This window comes from Blastomyces gilchristii (genome assembly GCF_000003855.2).
Source record: "Blastomyces gilchristii SLH14081 genomic scaffold supercont1.20, whole genome shotgun sequence".
Lineage (NCBI taxonomy): Eukaryota > Fungi > Ascomycota > Eurotiomycetes > Onygenales > Ajellomycetaceae > Blastomyces > Blastomyces gilchristii.
In genome coordinates, this window is record NW_003101663.1 from 798341 (window position 1) to 819343 (window position 21003).

Below are 21003 nucleotides of genomic sequence, written 5' to 3' on the forward strand. Positions count from 1 at the left end.
TCGAGAGAAGGGATGGGGAGGGAAGAGGGTTGGTGATGAGATTGAAGAGATCAGGTTTGCCGTGGGTATTGGGAAGTCGGGATGTTCCTGTACATGTATTATTATACTCCGTACCTCACCGCACAAAAACGGTGGCGCGGTACTTCCGCTCTCCAGAGGACGGAAACGGCTGACGGCAACCTGCGCTGGTTGGTTGGGCGAGACTTGGCGCTGCGACGTCATCGCCGCCAATCGTTGAGCGCGAAGAGTTTCCGTTTGCTGCCCAACAACTTCACCATGTCAACAACCAGCACAGCACAGCAACATCGCCAGGATGGGATCGGGGGCCACTTGGGGACGCATGCGTCTGCATCGTTGGAATTATTATTATTGGCACGGGAACCGTGTCACGGGCTAGCTAACACAGGTTCCACTGGCTGGATCGTGGAGACTGGAGACAGCTGTACAACCCATTCCTCATACTACTGCGTAAGCTGACGCCGCTGGTCCAACCACGCTGCGTAAACCAATTACTCTGCATAGAGGTGTTTTGAACGTCCGGATTTCCCTCTTGAACGTGTTTTGCTGTCCGCAAATCATCCCTCTTTGCATGTCACGCGATTCGTCCCGTGGGGGAAATCAAACCACCGCTAACGGGCCGTGCAGTCGCTCTCACTAACGCTGAGAAATGTCCGCGTACCTGCAGGCACCCTATTTTCGAGAACCAGGAAAGCAGCATTTGCTTGATCGGGGGTCAATAAGTGCGACGTACCAAGCTAGCCTTCAGAGAGTACGGAGTACAGCGTACGGATTGAAGACCCCATCGACCTTGTTCTCAACAAGCATTTTTGACAGGATAGGTCAAAAAGTACGGAGATACATGTTGTGCGAATGGCTTAAACTACGCTGCACATGCCTGCCTGTCCACTCCAATATTATTAATGAAGACATGAGCCTCTTGCTTGGTTCAAATGCTTTGGCTAGGATTGAGGAAGCACTGAGGGCATTCCATGGAAATCTTAGAGTCGTTTAACGAATATTCATTGTGCTCTACAACACTTTAGGTAACGCTTGAAGGAATCTAGGCGGGCTAGAGCGTTTGTTGGGGAGTTAAGTTCGGGGTAGGGTAGGATCTTGAACATCAAAATCTATCTAGGATATCGAGAGGACCATCTCAGAACAACCGACACTTTGCTCATTGGAATGACAAGTAATTAGTTATGTAACGCTACCACCTCATAAAAGAGGAGGTTCTACAACACCCGTCTGCGATGAGAGGATCCCATACGCTTCGATCCTTCGATGTCGGTCGAAATCAAACGACTACAATTGTACAGCCCAGCACATTAGCACACTATTTCCTCCCATCGGATAAGTATTATTAGGAAGGGGGGTAACCGAGGAAGACCCAAAATCATAAGAAAAAAAGAAAAAAAGAAAAAAAGAAAATCACTCACCGCCTTCTTCCCATACCGACACATCGCGAGATCAATTTCCGCCACAACAACCTCGTCCCCCGTCCCCTTCGCTTCCGCAATCGTCTGTCCCATCGGATCGACAATCGCCGAACCCCCAATAAGCCCATACTTCCCATCGTCCAGTCCTGCACGTGCGGCCGAAATAGAATAGCAGCTATTGGCATAACTATTATACTCCATGACGAGTTTATGATAGAAATAAGCCTTCCGCTCCGCCGCTTCGCGATCCATTTCTGGGTCACCGTATAGGTCTGGTGCGAAACTGGGCGTGTTGTACCCGCACAGCACAAGTTCTACTCCTTGCAGCCCGTACGCGCGCCAGGACTCGGGCCAGCGGCGATCATTGCATATGATCATTCCGACAATTGGGTCACCTTTGCCGGCGATGTCTGTTTTTGTCATCGTCGTTGCGGTCGTGTCACTCTTTTTGAGTGCATCCGGGACAAGATCTGGGACTCGGAACGCCATGAAGCCCAGATTCCCCGGTCTGAAGTATCTTTTTTCCAACTGGTTGATTGCGTTGGGGTTCTCGTACGGTTCACTCGTGCCGGGAAGGTGGATTTTGCGGTACTTGCTGAGGACTTTCCCTTGCTTCCCTGAATAGTAGACGCATGTGTTATAGTTTTCTCCGGCACTAGTAAGTTCCCCATATCCAATGCAGACATCTATGCCCAGTGAGGTGCTGCGTCAAAGAACTCCTTGACATTCTCGCTCTGGGTTATGTCATCACCCTTCTCGAAGAATCTCTCCACCTCCGCCTGGCTCATTAGGTGGCGCGGGAAAAAGGTCGTGAAGGCAGTTTCTGGGTAGACGAGGAGTTGTGCGCCGGATGATGCGGCAGTTTTCATGAGGGCGATGAGTCGTTGGAGTGTTTCTTTGCGGTCAGAGTCGATGTGGACTGAACCAACTTGGGCCGCTGCGACTTTTATTTTTCGGGACATTGTCGATGTAGGATTGTACACGAACTGCTGATACAACTGCTTCGCACGTACAAACTTAGGTTACAAAATTTCGTGTTCAAAATAAAGAGAGAATGGATTGGTAAACCATCGTATGTTAGGCGGGACTCCATTGCTATACTCATTTATATAGCCTTCAGCAAATTCCCATTCCCCGACACGATTGCATGTGTATCAGAGCACTAGCGCTCGCTGGAGCACAAACCAACACAACTGTATCCATTCTGCAACTGCCCGAGCGCACCCCAAGACGTAAAATCTTGCTCCATAACTGGGCAAAATACAGTGTTTACTTGCAATTCCTGCGAGGAGAGCGGGGGCTATGCGGGGAAAGCCGGTTGGGGGTGGTATATGATATTAGCAATTAGTTGTGGATGAGGCCATAGAAGTAAGGACCCCGCCGAGAACCGATGTTCTTAACTAGTTCGGTTTCTCAGCGCTCCCACTCTTTTGCCAAGCTCACAGGCACAAAGTTTGCTATTGACAGAACTTGCAGATGTAAAGCTTTGCTCCATAATTGAACAATAGAGTGTTTACTAGCAATTACTGTGAGGGGCGGGACGGATGCATGGAGAGCTGATCGGAGGGGTGTATAACATCAGCATCTGGTTGCAGGATGCGGGCGGTAGGAGCAAGAATCCCACTGAGAACTGATATTCTATGATCAAATTGCTATCATCTGGAGTGGAGGGAGACATGCGGGGGACTCCGACACAAGTAGGTACATACCGTATGCTGTGGACCTGTTATCTAAGTTAATCGGGACGTTGGACAGGTGTCGGCTATGTAGTAATTATGATTCTCCGAAGCTCGGGCTGCCGAGAAGAGACATGGAACTCCAGTGCAATTTCTACGTATGAAACAGCAGATAGCACGTGGCATTCGCAGAAGAATTTGTGATCTGTCTCCTTACCTTGAGATAAATGGTTCAGACAACGAGGCCTCCTTCTTTCCACGCTGCCGTAGATTCTCTGTTGGATTGTCCCTGGGGGGATATTTAAGATAGGATCCGCGGGGTAGGCGGGATAGGCAGCGCTACGAGCCCGGTGCAGATCTTGTATGATGTAGTAGAGTATTTAGTGGGCGGACGACCATGTCAATTATCACCACCCTTCTCACCAATAATTCTTATTTCTGTTTGATGTCTCGTCCTAGAGATCATAAAGGACCCAGTGTCACTCTGCTGCTGGTTAAAGGGACTCTTCTGCAAGTTTCAGGCCGGCTCATCACCATAAAAGCTACTCCACTCCGTGGGTTTCCTCTGTAAAGAAGCCACAAAATAGCAAACTGCACTATCTGATGGGAGCCATATTTCATGGCTCTTCCATCCTAAATATTCAGCTTGTAGGAGAGCGAATTTGTGCTTGTCCCCATCCATGGTCATCGACCTTCATTTTTTGTATTTCGCCATTCACGATGCTTCTCTAGTATGGCATTGACGGGTATCCAGTATTCCAATTTTAAAACTATGTCCCCGGAGGAGGGGGGTTGTTGAATGCGGAGCAAGGCATTTTCTGATTCACAAACAGATCTCTCACAATGGATGGCCAGGAGTGAATTTAGACGTACTGGCTGTCATGCCACCAACCCAGATCTCTTGCGGTCCTTTCTTTCGCCTTCACAGCGGCGTTCACCTTGGTTTGCTCAACCTCCAAAGTAAATCTCTCCCACGTCAACGCACCGTCCGGCCCAGCATTTCAAGACAGATTTACCCAGAGCAAGTTGTAGTGTGTCAGGAAAAGCCATTATCACAAACAAGCCTTCCTTTTCATGATCATATTTGTCAAAAACTGCCCTCACTCAAACCAAGATAGACCTCCAAAGCCCCAATATTTGAAAGTGTTCTCAAAAGGTCCTCTTACTTTCACTTCATCTGCTTCATTCAGTCTGATAACCAGTACTCCTGCAGAATGGAATTGATAGGATAGGTATGATATCATCTGGTTCTCTCTGGGAGATCAGCCTTGGAATTTGTGTGTTTGAACGGTATTTTCTTCCAAGCGCTGAGAACCATGACTGTGAGTTTATATTAGACTCAAGGCCCGCATAAAGTTCCCTTGTTTGCAGAGGTCTCCTGAATACCATTATCCTGCACCGGAAGCATTGGCAGTTTAGATCCCGGAAATGCGGAGCCCATGCAAGCGAAAACCGGGGCCTGGGGAATCAGGCTGGGATAGCTCCAGCCTAGCATGCAGCACCAATGTTGGTCGCCGCCAGGAATGCCGATCATGTAGGAGCTTGACGACATATATACCCCTGGGATTAAGCTGTGTGTACTGGAAATTCTAGGTTCATAGTCCACACACAAAATGATATTGTGTTGGATAAGCAGAACGAGGCAACTTGCACAGACGGCAAGGCTCCAGCGTCATGGAACTCGGGTAGTCAACTTCACGAAGCAATATTTAACGGAATTACGAGCTTGAATGCTCAGAGCCAGAGTTTGATGGAGGCTTCCTAGGCTGCCGGCTTTCTCTCGGACGCTGGAAAGGTTTCCAGGGTTGAACTGGCGGACACTGCGAAGTAGCAACTCTGTACGCCGCATGGCCGCATGTCACCTGACTGCTGCTGCTCGGTCAGGCAAAACCACTCGCGACAATAGTCTTATTATTATTGCGGACTACAACATCACCCGCTTCCGCCGCAGCAGACTCGCATCACCGCTGCATACCCCCAGTCATTGTGGGATCTTTCCGCCCTTCTCAAACAGCCTGTTTCCATGAGTGCAGTTCACGTGGGAATTTGGGTCCGCAGCGCGATTAACTTACCAACCATCAATTCGAGCAAATCTGGGGTCTATCTTCCGCCCCCCGCTCTCTCTAGATTGCGAGATCACGGAATCCCTCGCTGATCATTTTTCATAACCTCTTGCCTTTTCTTTTGCCCTCAAAACTACCAATACTACTACCAGTTCTCAATTCCGCAGCAGGGGATCTTAGAAGTTCCGCCACCTACCGAGCAGCTCAGGGTCTCCCGCGCTTAAATCAACAAATATTTCCCACCATATGCGAGCTCTATCCAAGCGGCCCTTTGCTCCGTAGTCCATCTTGCGCAACCGAAGGTCGGTGTTTGCGCCCAGTAACTAATTAGGGAGGTGAGGACGTGTGTGACGGTGTATTAGGCCTCAAGGTACAGACAGCATTTCATTTCCTGTCATCATTGAGCATGTTTAAATTTGACGCTGGAGCGAATTTGTTCTAACCATGACTATAAAATCACGATTAGATTGCCGTTGTTCCTTATATTCACGTTTTGCATCCCGACCATCCTTTCCCCCATTACAACCCCACCCTGGTCACAATCATCCGGCACCGCGCGCAAATTACACCCGCTGCATGATTGTGCGCTAGACGATCTTGTTACAGGGTTTCTTTAATTATGTCACTAAACCGTTGACTTTATTCTACGTGCACTTCTGTCCCCGTGGTGGAAGCTTCAAATGGCCGGCGAGCAGCCCGCCCGCCCGGATTCCGCTACTCAAACCGGCAAGTCAAAATCCAGGTTAAAGTCTCGAGACGGCACAGCGGCGGTGAAACGACGATGTGTCAGTACTGCATGCATTGCCTGTAGGAAAAGGAAATCTAAGGTATTACCCGGCTTGCGTTGATCGTATAACAGCAGTGAAATCTTCTGGCTGATGGGGTACTTACACAGTGCGATGGAAATACACCTACTTGTGCTGCGTGCGCATCCGTCTATCATACACCATGTTTGTCTCCCCTCACGAAATTCCAAGATCGAATACTAATTCCTACAATCAGGTATATACGACCCCAACTCAGATCACCGTCGAAAGGGCGTCTATAAGCAAGACATCGACAACTTGAAAAATCGCAATACCACTCTGCAGACGCTAGTTCAGGCAATCCTCAATTATGATGAAGCCGACGTGCCGGAGCTCGTCCGGCAAATACGGTCATGCGAAGATCTAGAGCAAGTAGCGGAGTCTATTATAGCGCGAGAAAAAACGTCGGGCAAAGACGTCACTCGGGAGGTGTTTACAGAAGACGATAATGAACAGTCCACCGAAGTCCCCCAATTCGAGTCTGAACTTGCGGGGAAGATGAGCGAACTGATAATGGATGGTACTGTGAGGTTTGTTGGAGGCACTTCGAATTTAATATTCTTGCCCGCTGAGTTCTACCTTGAGGAGCCGGATGCCTCGTTCGCTCTTGTGGAGCAGAATCAAGACACGGGCGATGCTATCACTGGTTGGACCCGAGTAACGAAAAGTAAAGAACTTATCCGCCACTTGTTGACCATGTATTTTACATGGCATTATGCATATTTTACGACAATGTCGAAGAAGCTATTCTATCGCGATTTTATTAAAGGACGGTCGACCCAATACTGTTCATCGCTTCTTGTAAATGCTATGCTAGCGCTCGGTTGCCACTTCAGCTCATGGCCTGCTTCAAGGAGTGACCCGAACGACTCCGCAACTGCTGGCGATCACTTCTTCAAAGAGGCTAAAAGGTTGATATTGGAGAATGATGAACATGAAAGGGCAAAACTATGCACCGTGCAGGCTCTTGCCTTGATGTCAGTGCGGGAAGCTGGCTGCGGGCGAGAGGGCTCCGGTTGGGTATATAGCGGAATGAGCTTCCGAATGGCTTACGATCTAGGTTTGAACGTCGACGGTACTGGGATTGCTTCTTCCCACAGTCTGACTGAGGAGGATATCGACGCACGAAGGATGACGTTCTGGGGGTGTTTCCTTTTTGACAAGTGAGTTGTCTTTTGTTATATCTTCCTAGCTTGTCGTTGCCGTTGGCTAATAATCTGTATTTGTAGATGCTGGTCTAACTACCTAGGACGTCAACCCCAGTTATTAGGTTCCAGTATCTCCGTTCCCAAATTTGATGTCTTCCCCGACGAGGATGCGGAAACATGGTCCCCGTACACGGATTCGGGGGTTACGCGTGAACATATACAGCCTTCTCGAACAAGGGCCATTTCGCTTCAAATATTACGTCTGAGTGAGATCAGTAGCGATTTACTATCGTACTTCTACCATCCGAAGCCGCTCGAAAGACATATTGGAAAGCAAGAGGAATTAAAGCGGCTAAGTCAGCTTCACACGAGGCTAGAAGCCTGGCGAAAAGGCCTTCCCAAAGAAATGGAGCCGAAGGAAGGCCAACTACCCCAAGTCTTGCTTATGCAGTGAGTCCTTCGGAAATGTCCAAATTCCAACTAAGTAATAAAAGTCTCCGACTAACCAAAAACTCCAGCATGTTCTTCCAACTCCTCTTTATACACCTCTACCGCCCATTCCTCAAATACACAAAATCCACTTCCCCACTTCCCGCCCATGTCTCACCAAGAAAACTGTGTACACAGTCCGCATCTACGATATCCAAATTACTTCGACTATACAAACGCACCTATGGATTCCGCCAAATCTGCAACCTTGCCGTGTATATTGCACATTCTGCTTGCACAATTCATCTGCTCAATCTACCAGACAAGACTGCGAAACGAGACCTCATTCATGGTCTCAAAAATCTGGAGGAGATTTCTGAAAGCTGGCTTTGCGCACGTCGGACTTTACGGATCCTCGATATCTCAGCGCAAAAGTGGAATGTTGACTTGCCAAGTGAGGCCTTGGCAATTTTTGAGCGTTCACACGCCAAGTTTGGATCTTGGGGTTCCTGGGACCAGGTACATTCTGCCTCGAATTCGGACGCATCTGACAAGGACAGAGGCCACAGACCAAGATCAGCAAATTCTCATGTAACGCCCGAACCTATTTCACGGCCTTCGAAACCCAGTATGCGCGCACGCGTGAAAGAGGCCACTACTCATGTACTCAATCCGTCATTCTCGCAATATCAGTCGTTCCCTACCGCAACCCCTCAACTTTCGCAAAAACAGCCCATTCTCCCAACAAATTTACCATCATCTCTACTACCCGATCATGCCTTCTCTATGCCAGTATCAAAAAGATCTTACCGCGCTAGTTTCGATACGGTTCCAAAACACTATGCCTGGACAAGGTCCCAGCAGGCCCATGTGGACATGTCCACTAGTAGCAACAGCCTGTCTAATATGAATGCGCCGCAGCTGGCAACTATAGGAGGTATGGAAAATTTAGTTGAATCAAGCCAAGATTGGTGGCTAAAGGATCAAAATGCGTTAGCATTGGGACTAGACAACTGGGGCGAGAGCTGGAATAGTCCTGCTGGACCGGTCTGTACTAGTATGGATTTTGAACACAGCATACCAGCGGTTGCTCTCGGGGGTAATAGCGAACAAATGATTGGCAGTAGCAGCCACAGTCTGGGCCCCAGCCAGCTGTCAGATGCCACCGATAGCATGGGAATCAATATGCCTTTAACCCTACCGGGATTCGACGCTGAATATACTGATGAAAACGGGCTGTCCCAGACGAGAACGGGTGTGGATCAGGACACCACGCGGCCGGACCAAACATCGACGGCGGATACGGGATCCGGGGCTCTCGGTCAAATGTATTACTAGTCATCACCGACCCATGATGCGATTAAGACCCAAGTAGATGGAAGCGATTCCGAAGGAGACTCGACGGCAACTTATGTCCATACTCATCGCTGGCCCTGATGAAACGCTTCAATGTCTTATCATCTAAAAATACGACGTCACGTTCATTTTCTATTCTCTCTTTTCATCGTGAGCTATAGCGTACCCACTTTTGCCTAGAGGTAGAGATTCTCCGCACCTAAATTTCAGCCACCTTTTATCGACCCAAACCTGCATTGTGTATTTGTCCTATACACATGTATCTGCCCTCACATTCCCCAAATAATGGAACCGGAAAAGAAAACAGAATCCTTTTCCTGGAATTCCCCCTCATCTCTCTACGGATGAACGATTTTCAGTGGCGCTTCATCAGCTACGTTTCCTACTGCCAACCCCAACCAAGACTTATCAGAAAACAAGGGAGTGGGATTTCATTTTGCCTTGAACGCGCCAATAACCCGCCAACGAAGAGAGTTTCAAATCTTCTCCCCATCCGTCCTTCCCTGCTGGAAGCTTGAAACTGGCGACTGGTTGGCGGAGAGGGCGGAAAGGACGTCAGAGATATGGCGTAACCTCTTCTGGCGCTCTACTTACGTTTGTCATACATATATCTACATAATCTTTTTCCTATTTTTCCGTCGCTGGATCTCGAGATACATACAGGGATACAGGGAAAGGTTCCATGACCACGGTCATGATAGAGTCGGTATTTACGTTTTTTTGCGATATGCTGGTATTTGACTATTCTTTTCCTTCCTTTTTCATTCTTTTCCTTCCTTTTTCATTCTTTTCCATTATTTTCCGCTTTTATTCTTTATTATCTTGTCTATTTGTCGTCTCCCACCTCAGTCAACTGCTTTTGTGTATCCTCTGGATTTCGTCAGCATCCATTGGGGGAGCCTGGTTGCGGACAACAGGGTGGTGATTTCTCATCCTTCCCTTTTTTTTTCCCGTTTTATTCTTTCATTACCCCTTCAACTTGAATAGCTGGCATAAATGTATATAGATATAAGTGTATACACACAGAGGTAAATAGACAGGTAAGTTTTTAGGTTATATTCTATTTAGTTGGGCTTTTGCATTCATGCTGCTAGAGCAGATCTCAATGGAGGTGCTCTGGATCAAGGGGGCTGGAGGATGATTAATTAGATGCGGAGGGTGAACTGATGATGGCGGTTTGGACAGTCACACAACACGGTCTTAGAACTTAACGTGACAAGAATACAGGCACAGGCACATTTCATTCTGCCTGAGACACCAAACATGTTTCGCAGTTTAACATGTAGTTGTTTCGAATAAATTGGGGGAAAAAAAAGAAAAGAAAAAAAAAAAAAAAAGAAAAAAAAGAAATTAAATGAACATAAGAAAAAGACCTAGATCCCGTTTCGTTACGATCTATATATTCGCTCTCTTTCTTCTACTAGCGTACAACCCCCGTTGTTATGCGGACTTCTTTTCCATAAGCAAATTGTATATACCAAATATTTCATCCCGGTATGCGCCAACGAGGATAACAGGCTAGGCCTTATTAGAATTTAGCAGATGGTACACGGAGAAGGGAGTGTGTGGGTGGTTGAGGGAAATTGAGTGACGGCCGGGTTGGATATAATGAGATTTGTATTTGATGGTATAACGGTATATGGTATCACTATTTATTAGGTGTCCGTTAGAGAGCTGTTCCTTCAAGGATAAAAAGGTGGGAGAACGAGATAGGCCAGTGGGATGTAGGGACCAGGATCACAATTAACAAGGTTGCAATAACCGAAAAGAAAAACATACCAGAAAGTAATCAGCAACCGGTTTCTTCGCCGGCATCCCTCTTGTATCCTGCGCCGCCGCATCGAACACCCTATACCTCCTTCCAGGACCTAGTATCCCCCCCTGCTGACCTTGCTGCCTCATATCAGCAACAGCGCCAGCACTCCGTCCATAGTCGCCATTGCTCCTCGCAATTGTTCCCCCGTTGCTCACATCCTCACCCAGCTCCAATATTGCTGCCACATTGCCGCACCTGTAGCAATAATTCGGCGCAGACCAGACTGTCACAATGCCACCGTCGAACATCTCTTTGAACCCTTCCATGACGAGTTGATGTGCCCGCGCGATGAGCGAGAGGTCGTTTCTGTGGCTAAAATGCTTGACGATGTCACCTCCGAAGAGAAAGCCTGCTCCCCGTGGAGATAGACCCCAGCCTTCAATTTCGTCTGGATCGGACCAAAGAAGGTCGCACATGGCACCTTCGTGCGGCACTTCTTGTTTTCGGTCGATAAGGCGGATTTTATCGATGCTGTCCACCAGTGGGGACAGCCCGCCATGAACGCAAAAGACAGCACCGGTACTACTTCCAATACTGCCCATGCTATCAGCTGTGGCTCCGGTGCCTGCGGGGCCAGATCTCCTGGGGGTACCGGTGGGTCCCGACGAAGATGGGTCCCTGGAGGGGGACACATCCCGAATATCAGTTGAGCTATCTTGTGAGTCGCCGTCGCTACCGCCGCCCCTTCGTCTATATGTCGAAAATGTAACTTCGCCTTTTGAATTCAACACTTCAGACTCCAGCTCTTCATCCCCAGTAGCCGTGGTGGATTGGGTGTGATCGTTTATCACGGGGCCTGATGGTTCCAATTCAGAGCTGGCACCCAATACCAATGCGCCCAAAGCCAAATAATCAAATACCTCGCAACAATAACGCCAAACATTAGCACTGCCATATTTCCGAATACATTCGTCGTAAAAACCATAAACGGTCGTGATCTGCCTCGATTCGTGATTACCACGAATCAAGGTTATGCGGTCAGGGTATCGAACTTTGAGACAAAGGAGGAGAAGGAAAGATTCGAGAGAGTAAAAGCCGCGATCGACAAAATCGCCCATGAACAGATAATTCGTATCTGGCACATCACCGCCCACGCGGAATAATTCCATCAAATCATGAAACTGGCCGTGGATATCACCGCAGATGGTCACCGGCGCGTCGACGGAGACTACATTTCCCTCCTCGATGAGAATCTCGCGTGCTTTGTAGCAGAGTTCTCGCACTTCGTGTTCTGGGATAGGGCGGCAAGCGCGGAGCTGCGCGATAGCTCTAGACGCAAGAAATGGCTAGTCAGTAAAATGTTTTGATAGGTGGTGTTAGGAGACGGAGCTCCCTTCCACTGACTTGTCTAGATCACTCATGGTGAAACTTCCTCCGCGCACACAGAACGCACGCCCTAGCCACCCGCCTTCTCTTCTCCAACTAAACCGCTGGCGTTAAGAAGCGTACCAAGGGAGGCGGACCAGGTGGCGGAGGGCTTGCTGCAGTATCCAAGAAGCTGATGATCTAGCTTGGCGGGCGCGATGAGCTGACGGATCTGCGTGTTTAGGGCCACCGGGGAAACGAGCACTGGGTTATCTCAGTAGGACAATGAAGGTCATCTTCGTTAGAAAACTGTACTTGAGGGCGTTAATGAAGACTCTCGGGGAGGTGGTGTGTTTTTTGTCGTTCGGTCCCTCCCTCGTTGACAAAGGTTGTTTGAATGCGCTTGGGCTCCAAGAAGCGGAAGATCGCTAACTAAGCGCCCCACACGACAGTGTTATGTCAGCATGTCGCGCGGGTGTTGGCCTGTGCTCGACGCTCATCGAACTAGTAAGTATTGGTTATTTATTAAGAGCGTTTTATGGTAATGAGAAGTTCATTTCAATTGTTTAAAATCTAAAATATACATACTTACATATTAGAATACAAACTTCATAGAATTCCAATTTACCTGGAAGCGGCCACTTCTATTGGCCTGAGTTCAATTTACTCAGCTCATGCCAGCAACCACATCATACTAGCACTCCGTATCTGTCGTGTAATGCGCCGTAGCGCTCAATTCTGAGATCAAGTTCTCAATGCAATTATGAACACGAGTTTCACATCCAGGATGAATACTTTCAGTCCGGGTAGAATATCACTTTGTTGCTTGCAGATGACTCTACCGGGAATCAGAAGTGCGCACAAGGACGGTTGCGGAACGTCTTGCACGGTTTATACGGTGGGATGCCAGGGAAGACGAATTTTCGAAGAAATGAGAATGTCCACGGTGAAAATGTGGATATTATTTTCCTTATCACCGGCATGGGTCAACCCTGCATGCATGGGTCTAAATATAGATATTATTAGACTAAAGAACTATCAATTGCGAATCATACCAGGAAAGGTAGAACATGTATCTCCCTCCATGTGCCATGTCAGCCGCAGAGCAGTCCGTTGTTGATGGGGCCACAACTATTAGAAGTGCTACAATATATGGGTCCTGTTGAGGATCTGAGGGAGTGACTATCTTTAACTTGAGTTTGAGTAGGGTACTGGTGGGCTTGCTATACCGCCATTTTGATGGGATGTCTTCTCACGACGTAGTCCGTGTATAACTAATAAATGCAGCGCCCGCATGGCTAAACGAATCTCCCTGAAGAAAGTACGAAGTTTGGCAACACAGCGTTCATCGAAGCAAAACCCAGGACTTTGAATCAAAAGGAGAGTAGGAGAACAACAGCACAACAGGGCTGCAAATGGACATTCGGGAGCTGAAAGATCCCTATGAATAATGTACTCCCGCCCTGGATAATTTCTAAGGTCAAAAAGTCGTTAATTACTAAAAGCATCCAATTGTGCTATTAGGCATTCCAAACGTGGTGCTTCGAAAGAGCATCATAATAGCTCAACATTACGGTTTGTCCACAACAGAGGGTGAATGATCAGCTGTTCTCGACAGGAGAGTAGAGCAAGTTGATTGATAGAAAAGACTGCAGTGTCTGCGACTGAGGTAGAACCATTGGAAGGCCGCCGAAGCCGAAACATCTACAGCACATTCATTCTTGCACTGTTCGCTAACAGGGTCATGAATAAGCGCGTCCAGCATCCGGCATATTGGGACGGTCTTCACTATCTTCCTCCACACCTGCGTCCTATATACATAGAATGCGTAGATATCGAGGAATACAGCTTTTTCCATCTGGTTTGCTTCAAAATAACATGAGGTGAGATCAGAGATAAGATAAGATTAGATCAACCACAGAAGCGACTCGCTTGGGGATCAGGTACAGTACAATAAAAAACCAGCCAAACATGTTCAACTACCAAAAAAGCTTCCGTCCTGCTCTCTCGCGTCGCTGTGCCTAGGTATATCTTAGATACTGACCAAGGCAAGATAGACATATAAACTCTAAATCACGTATCTAACGAGATTTTTTGCAAACTACAAGTGTTTCTAAAGAGGTATTGGAGTGGAGCAGGAGAGAGATCCGGGTTGATATTGCAAGGTTTATCTCTCCAGAGGAAGTTAATCTGCAACCAGAGACTGGGAACCGCGCACAGATATCCATGGAAATAATCTTTGGCTGGGGTCCTGCCACTTGTCTGTTCATTTCGAGAACGATCTCCAGCCCCGGGAGAGGTTCCTCGGCCAAGTCCGCCAAGTCTTTAACCACGTGAGAAAATAATCTGCGTGGTTTGATTGGCCATCGACATGACATAATTCCCGGCCGCCAGATCCCGCTCACACACTTTTCGGGATTGCTGATATTAGGCGCAAAAGAGGGCTACCAGTGTCCGATCGCGCCATTGAACAGTATGCCGATCTAAGAAATCCCGTCCGGACAGCCTAATGGATTTAAAGGTATGCAAGCCATTGTCCCTTTCAACATTGGGTCCCAACCCGCAGCCACTAACATTCTAAGTGCGCATCTTCCAGGGATAACAGAAAACGAACAAAAGAAAGGCATTTCGTACTAGCTGGGCTCCTCTCACGTCCCTCCCTCCCCACGGCCCCATGACGTCTACGCCCCTTTTGACATTACAATAACAAGGACGAAGTAACCTATTGGGCAAATTCCCTTTCCAACAATGCCTCCTCATCTCCATCCGCGGTCACGCTCGACCGTCTCCCTCTTCACACTTACCCTCATGTCGTCTCTCGTCATTGTGGGCATACCACATCTCTTCCCCTGCCCCGTGCCACGACACGCATACGCCGACTCCGAAATGATCATGTCCGCCGATGGACAGCAGAAGATGGTACGGAAACGAAGAAGAAAGCCTGTTGAAGCCCAGCCGGCCGGTGAAAGTGATGTGAATTCAACTATGATAAATACCACCCCACCTCGCACGATGAAGCCGGGGTATTCGTCACGACGCCAACAAGAGGGACTTTTAGATGATGACATTGTGAAATTCCGGCAGATGGAAGAGGAGGCAAGGAATTTACAGAATGTTAAGAGGGAATGCCCCGTGCCGAAGCCCGGGGGTATGGTTGGGGAGCTGCTGGGTTTTAAGAATCAAGATCAGGGGAGAGGGAGAGATGGGATCCCAAGAGCGGACATTCCGGGGCGGGGGAACGGGTCTTGAATATTTGATTTATTAAAAAAAAAATTCATTGCAGGCAGGAGGAAGGATACTGTAACATATAGACATCGCGATATGCGGGATTGCATGTGGACCCTTGGATATGTCTTTATATGGCTTTGTTGGGCTTATTCTCTGCTCGTGTCTTTATTTATTTCGACCTTGAAATGGTGAATGGGTAAACATGGATTGTATAGTTAAACATTTACATTGTATATTAATATTGCATTTACTGGGGACTGGAAGCCATGCAAGAACTCGAAAAGGCACGGTATTTTTTCCCCACTCTCTCACTCATCAGTGATTCTTCATCTCTAACCAAGCCCGCCCTACTGGTGATTTTTATATACTTAGACATTGCCTCCACCAATCTGCATCGACCCTAGCTTCTATTTTTAGAGTTCCCAACCAAAACTTGAAAATTTTGTGAACCGGTGTCCAATATCTGAATCTCCGAAGGATGGTCAAGCTTTCTCTTCGGGCGCACACGAAGAAGGGGGTGAGTTTCAGAGTTGAAGATGTCCAATTTCATTGGTGGTTTGTATGCCGAGTTCACCTGGGCAGACTTTGGCTTGCCGGAAACTGAGTCAAATGGCTGGGTTTGTTTTGGAGGAGACGTCATCAACACAGTCCGCTAAATAAGGCGGGAAGCCTTGTAGACAAAGCTATTGGGAGGTTTGTGTGCTCTTGTTCGCGCAGGATCTGGGATGGGGCATGAATTTCAACGCCAGCTACCGGTTAGCGCATCTAGCGGAAATGACCACGCTCGTAAGATGACGAAGCCTAAATAAGCTTCCATTCATGCTCTCGACTTTGAAATACGACGGAGCGCACAGTACGCCAGATGAAAAGAGGAATCAATCAACGGGTCCACTTGATAGGTGACGAATCGATCTTGGTTTCCAATGCTGGATTTGGGATATCCTCGCAACAATTGGCAATTGGCGCCATCATGAGGGGGAGAAATGATCTCTCCATCGGCCAGAGTGCGCCCGAGACAAAATCTGAGGCCGAGACCTGAGGCTTGTTGCTGCCGGGTTGCTTGGGGGCTGTGCCATCTTCACCATCCCAGTCTGGATGAAAAACTGTCAAGGCCTTATTCTAACTTAGTCATTTAGGCGCTCGAATAAGCATAAATAAATCTATGCCTGCTCCCGACTCGCGCTCCGCGTGGAAAATTCAACTCTCATTACAAACCAAGAGTGAAGTTTGTTTTGCGCTGGATGCAAATGAGACTAGCTAAATATCCAGTCCCACCTCAGTTCGTACAAATAAAGCGGCCAAGCCTGTAGCTCTTTCGCAGCTCATAAGCCTTATTCTTGTACCTGAGTCGTTGTCCACGACCGACAGCAACCTTTGGGATTCACCGAATGTGCAATTGAAACGTAATTGTGCACTTTTCCCAGGAAAAGTCTACAAAACCGTTACACCCTTGAGATAGCAGCTTGAAAGCAGCCTGCGCTGCTTTGTCCAGCCGTCAGCCTCGTCTTGTTCGCTGAACTCAATTGATATCTCTCGAAATAATGTATCAAATCCCACGGAAACCGGTGTTGTCTGCGACACAAGCCTCCCCAACAACTTCAATTTCACCAATTGCTCCCCCCGAGAGTAATGAAGGTGACTCCTCAATCCACAGGCAATATTCAAGGTAGGCACTGAAAATGATTCCCGCCCTTTCCAGTGCCATTGTTAAAAGGTTGACTCTCGATATCTAGCGAAAACAGCAGCATCCAACCACATACCCCCGCACAAGCAGAGCTGTTCTCGACCCTTGAAGTCCCGACCAATGGACCAGAAATCGCCTCAGGCTTTCCATATAACCAACGACTCTTCCAGTTGCATGTCAGCCCAGACGAATGGACGCAGTTCTGCGACGAGCTGGCGTACGCAGTGAGGCTTACACTTCTAGAAAAATGTGCTGTCTGGTCAGTGGGTGTTGGAGTTGGGATAGTCGCCACAGGTGCATTGGCTATCCTTGGGCCAATCCCCGCATACTATGCTGGAAAGAGCGTCAAAAAGAGTCGCGTGGCGAAGAAAGTGAGACGGAGTCAAAAGGGAAAAGGAGATCTTGAAGTAACACTGAACACCTGGAACGAGAATGTATTTCGAGACAAGGGCATCAGAATATGGCTCCGTTTACCTAGGCGCAAACAGGAGAAGCTGGAGCACAAGATGGAAAAGAGGGAAGGAAAAAAAATGAACAAAGAAGACGGCGACGACATCGGTGACGACGTTAACGGCAGCACACCTTCACTCTCCTCCAGAAGCAACCCTCACGCCGACTGCAGCCCCCTCAGCCGGTCATCTAACTCGAAACTAGGCTTCAAAGTTGAGCCGAAGGAATCGATGGCTGCAAGGAACAAGCGAGAGAAGCTGGAGGCGAAACGGTTGGAAACACATTATACATTAATGGTGGAGGATATCAGAAAACCTATTGGCGAAGAAGAATTACTTCAGATTGGTGTTATAGAAGTCGAAGAGCCTGAAAGTGCCCGCTCCTCAGCTTCATCTCCAGTATCTTCTCGAGGGGATCCACCCGACTATGACTCTACTACGGATAGTCGCGGCTCAGTAGCAGAGCTAGAAGAAACATGTCTTCCTACGGGAGTCGTGCTACCCTCCCGAGGTGTCTATGAGCTTGCATCGTGAGCACTAAGGCCGAGCGTTTCTTTGCTTTATGACAGGGGAGTTTAGGAACCATGATACCATTGTCTTCTTCTTTTTTCTTTTTCTTTTTTTCTTTTTATAATGAAACGGACGTATTTGGGCAAAACATGAATGATATTCCCCCAACTCTTCTCCATTTCTCTTCTTTCTAATTCTCTTTTCTCTCGGTTTATTTTCCACACGCTATCCAATGGGCTTCTATGCCGGCGAATAGTATTAAGTTGGCTCCTATTGTCGAGTTCCTGGAGAGTTTCTACATCAAGTATTCTCCTTGCCCTTTAATGTAAGCAATGAAAATTCATAATTATAATCTTCGAGAAATAGATAAATAAATTAAGTTTCTGTTCATTACTCCCAGTAGGTGTGCAAAGTAGCTGGGAGCATGAGCACCATAGCATAGCGGGATGCCTGCGCTAAATATTTGGCTGAGTAATCTGTCATGCTGCCAACGTGAAACGCGGCGCCCGATGAAGCTGCGGTGATTCCCGAAATATGACAGGTTAGAACGAAAGAGTTGGAAAGATAGTAGAGAGAATTCGCGGCAAGGAGAAATGCTGAGTGTTGAATTTATTTTCCCGACAGGAGCTCAACACGCCCACACCGAAACATGAACATCTATGAACGCGCCGTCGACCTTGCTACGAATCCAAAATACTCAAAATGGATCTGGCCATTGCTTCTGCTCGCAGAGGTTTTCCTCTGCACAGTCATTGTTTGGAAAGTCCCGTGTATGTATCAAAAACGCATAAATGGAGCATGCGGTTAGGAACGACAGCTTACCTCTTTTTCCCATCGCAACAGACACGGAGATAGACTGGTCAACGTACATGCAACAGGTATCACTATTTTTGTCCGGTGAACGAGATTACGCCCTCATTAAGGGTTCCACGGGACCGCTTGTCTACCCTGCCGTACACGTCTACATCTACTCGGCCCTCTATCACATCTGCGACGATGGCAGGGACATCGCCTTTGCACAGGTCATATTTGCGATTCTATATCTCGCGACGTTGGTGATTGTGATGTGGAGCTATCGCTCTGCAGGGGCGCCGCCATATCTATTGCCTCTGCTTGTGTTATCGAAGAGACTTCATAGTATATTCCTTTTACGGCTATTCAACGATGCAGTTGCGACCTTTTTCCTGTGGGCGGCTATTTTGATGCTACAGAGGAGACAGTGGGCTGTGGGCGTTGTATTGTGGTCAATGGGTGTAGGGGTTAAAATGACCGTGCTACTTGTCGCACCAGCTATTGCAGTGATTGTGGTGCTGGGTGCTGGTATCATTAAAGCTGCTGGCTCTGGTGTAACGGCGTTGTTACTACAGGTATGTTTCCCAACTTACGGCTGGAAGTTACCCATACGAAGGCTACTTTAACTACCCATTGAAAGAGGCTATTGCGGATGCGACAAGTCTCCATTTTTTGCGACTAACAAGAGCTATATATAGGTGCTTTTTGCAGTCCCGTTTCTTCAAGACCATCCCAGCAGCTATATATCAAGAGCGTTCGAATTCACGCGGCAATTCCTTTTCACGTGGACGGTAAACTGGCGATTCGTTGGTGAAGATGTCTTTCTCTCCAAATCCTTTGCACTTGCACTGCTGGTTGTGCATGCATCGATACTTGGGGCATTTTTCGTATTTCGTTGGATTGCCCCATCAAACACGAGTTTAACACAGTTTATCAACAACATTGCCCGTGGAAAACAGTCGCCAACCCAAATCACAAGCTCCTTCATTGCCACGACCATGTTAACCTCTCTTGCGATAGGGCTCCTCTGCGCCCGCAGCTTGCACTATCAGTTTTTCGCTTATCTTTCGTGGGCAACGCCTTTCCTTCTCTGGAAATCTGGATTCCACCCGTTGCTTATTTACTTGCTTTGGACCGCGCAAGAATGGGCTTGGAACGTCTATCCAAGCACAACTATAAGCTCGATCACTATTGTCGCGTGCCTTGCAATACAGGTTCTTGGGTCATTTTTGAATGGGTTCGAGCGCGTGCCAAAAAGAACACAAGGATTAAAAGGTGGCCTGGCTATGAGTAGACGATGAGATGGTGACGGACCGGTCGATGTATGCGATTAACCTTCACGATCCAAAAATCCTCCTGTGCGGTAGTCCTCCAACCCAAAATGGCCTACACAGCTTTGATCAGGGTTACGAGACAAAAGCTCTATCGCCCTGGAAATCATGCGGACTGGAATACCACTAGTCCTGATCATCATCATCATCATCTGAAGGCGGCAACTTGCCCGTAATTGAATCTTCATCATCCTCCCTCGAGGGCTTTGCAAATTCCTTTGGCCTGAACAATACGATCAGCGAGAGCACACATTATTGGCATGCGTGAAAAGATGGGATAACAAACCAATAAGACGCTTTCCGCCATGCCTTTTCATCTCTGACAATGTTTATGATTTCCCCAGACAATTTGTTCCCCCTCTCCTCAAGCGCATCCATGTCGACAAGCACATAGGAGCCCCGCTTGACCCAGATCGTCGAACGAAATTTTGCCGCCAGCTCTACTAATATGCTCTCTTTAGAGGGTAGCTCTACAGAGTAGATATTATTTCCCGTGGCCCTGACCACTTTGGCGATTTTCTGACTATCCGTCAATGAATCCGGTGCAACTAAAGTTTCCTCTACTGTCGCTAGTAGTTTTCTTCTTGGAGGGGCCATCTCGAAATGACTTTTTCCACGTAAAGGAGTTTCTTTGGATTGCAAGTTATTGTTACGCTGCGCTGTTGGTTTCGCTAGATTGCGGTTGATGTTTGTTTTGAATGTGGTCTGCAAATTTATGCTGCTCATGGAAACGTTGGAGGGGTGGTCAAGTTGTGTATCACGTGATCTTTGAATCCGGCCACCGTGCCGAGGATTTATCTCAGCATGCTCAGCCTCTCTTCTCAATATTTTCAGATTAGCATGACCAACTAAACTCCTTTAGACTTCTATCAAGTCCTGCTAACTTCTGGATCAATAAGAGACTTCACATGTGCTCACAATCTAATATCTTATAGAGAGTCTAAGAAGAAATAGTTTTATTATATATGAAAAAT

The 21003-nt window shown here is 47.7% G+C and overlaps 7 protein-coding genes across 8 annotated transcripts; 4 read left to right on the forward strand and 3 right to left on the reverse strand.

The window, feature by feature from the left end:
* Positions 1–990: 990 nt before the first annotated feature.
* Positions 991–2698, reverse strand: BDBG_07794 (N-carbamoyl-D-amino acid hydrolase). The gene is made up of 3 exons (XM_031723261.1): positions 2154–2698; positions 1437–2091; positions 991–1302 (listed from the first exon to the last, which is right to left on the reverse strand). Exons 1-3 carry the CDS (start codon positions 2396–2398, stop codon positions 1216–1218), a joined length of 987 nt encoding a protein of 328 aa, XP_031580388.1. The 5' UTR covers positions 2399–2698; the 3' UTR covers positions 991–1215.
* Positions 2699–5009: 2311 nt separating this feature from the next.
* BDBG_07796 (nitrogen assimilation transcription factor nirA) lies at positions 5010–11245 on the forward strand. The gene is made up of 6 exons (XM_031723262.1): positions 5010–5545; positions 5642–6002; positions 6071–6125; positions 6178–7144; positions 7211–7579; positions 7648–11245. Exons 2-6 carry the CDS (start codon positions 5856–5858, stop codon positions 8894–8896), a joined length of 2787 nt encoding a protein of 928 aa, XP_031580389.1. The 5' UTR covers positions 5010–5545; positions 5642–5855; the 3' UTR covers positions 8897–11245.
* On the reverse strand, positions 9691–12434 carry BDBG_07797 (serine/threonine protein phosphatase). The gene is made up of 3 exons (XM_031723263.1): positions 12075–12434; positions 10694–11999; positions 9691–10562 (listed from the first exon to the last, which is right to left on the reverse strand). The coding sequence occupies exons 1-3, from the start codon at positions 12089–12091 to the stop codon at positions 10560–10562; spliced, it is 1326 nt and encodes a 441-aa protein (XP_031580390.1). The 5' UTR covers positions 12092–12434; the 3' UTR covers positions 9691–10559.
* Positions 12435–14009: 1575 nt separating this feature from the next.
* On the forward strand, positions 14010–15713 carry BDBG_07798. 2 transcript variants are annotated; one of them, XM_031723264.1, is made up of 2 exons: positions 14010–14556; positions 14632–15713. In XM_031723264.1, the coding sequence occupies exon 2, from the start codon at positions 14784–14786 to the stop codon at positions 15282–15284; it is 501 nt and encodes a 166-aa protein (XP_031580391.1). In that variant the 5' UTR covers positions 14010–14556; positions 14632–14783; the 3' UTR covers positions 15285–15713. The 2 variants fall into 2 exon arrangements, with proteins under 2 accessions (XP_031580391.1, XP_002621959.1); XM_002621913.2 differs by having other exon boundaries at positions 14434–14556; positions 14618–15687.
* A 34-nt stretch (positions 15714–15747) lies between these two features.
* Positions 15748–18343, forward strand: BDBG_07800 (uncharacterized protein). The gene is made up of 2 exons (XM_002621915.2): positions 15748–16929; positions 16997–18343. The coding sequence occupies exons 1-2, from the start codon at positions 16805–16807 to the stop codon at positions 17928–17930; spliced, it is 1059 nt and encodes a 352-aa protein (XP_002621961.1). The 5' UTR covers positions 15748–16804; the 3' UTR covers positions 17931–18343.
* A 212-nt stretch (positions 18344–18555) lies between these two features.
* Positions 18556–19999, forward strand: BDBG_07801 (alpha-1,3-mannosyltransferase; the record flags this gene model as incomplete). Its single annotated transcript, XM_002621916.1, has 3 exons — positions 18556–18676; positions 18750–19273; positions 19397–19999. 3 exons carry the CDS (start codon positions 18556–18558, stop codon positions 19997–19999), a joined length of 1248 nt encoding a protein of 415 aa, XP_002621962.1.
* A 156-nt stretch (positions 20000–20155) lies between these two features.
* Positions 20156–20626, reverse strand: BDBG_07802 (uncharacterized protein; the record flags this gene model as incomplete). Its single annotated transcript, XM_002621917.2, has 2 exons — positions 20156–20252; positions 20316–20626. 2 exons carry the CDS (start codon positions 20624–20626, stop codon positions 20156–20158), a joined length of 408 nt encoding a protein of 135 aa, XP_002621963.1.
* Positions 20627–21003: the final 377 nt, after the last annotated feature.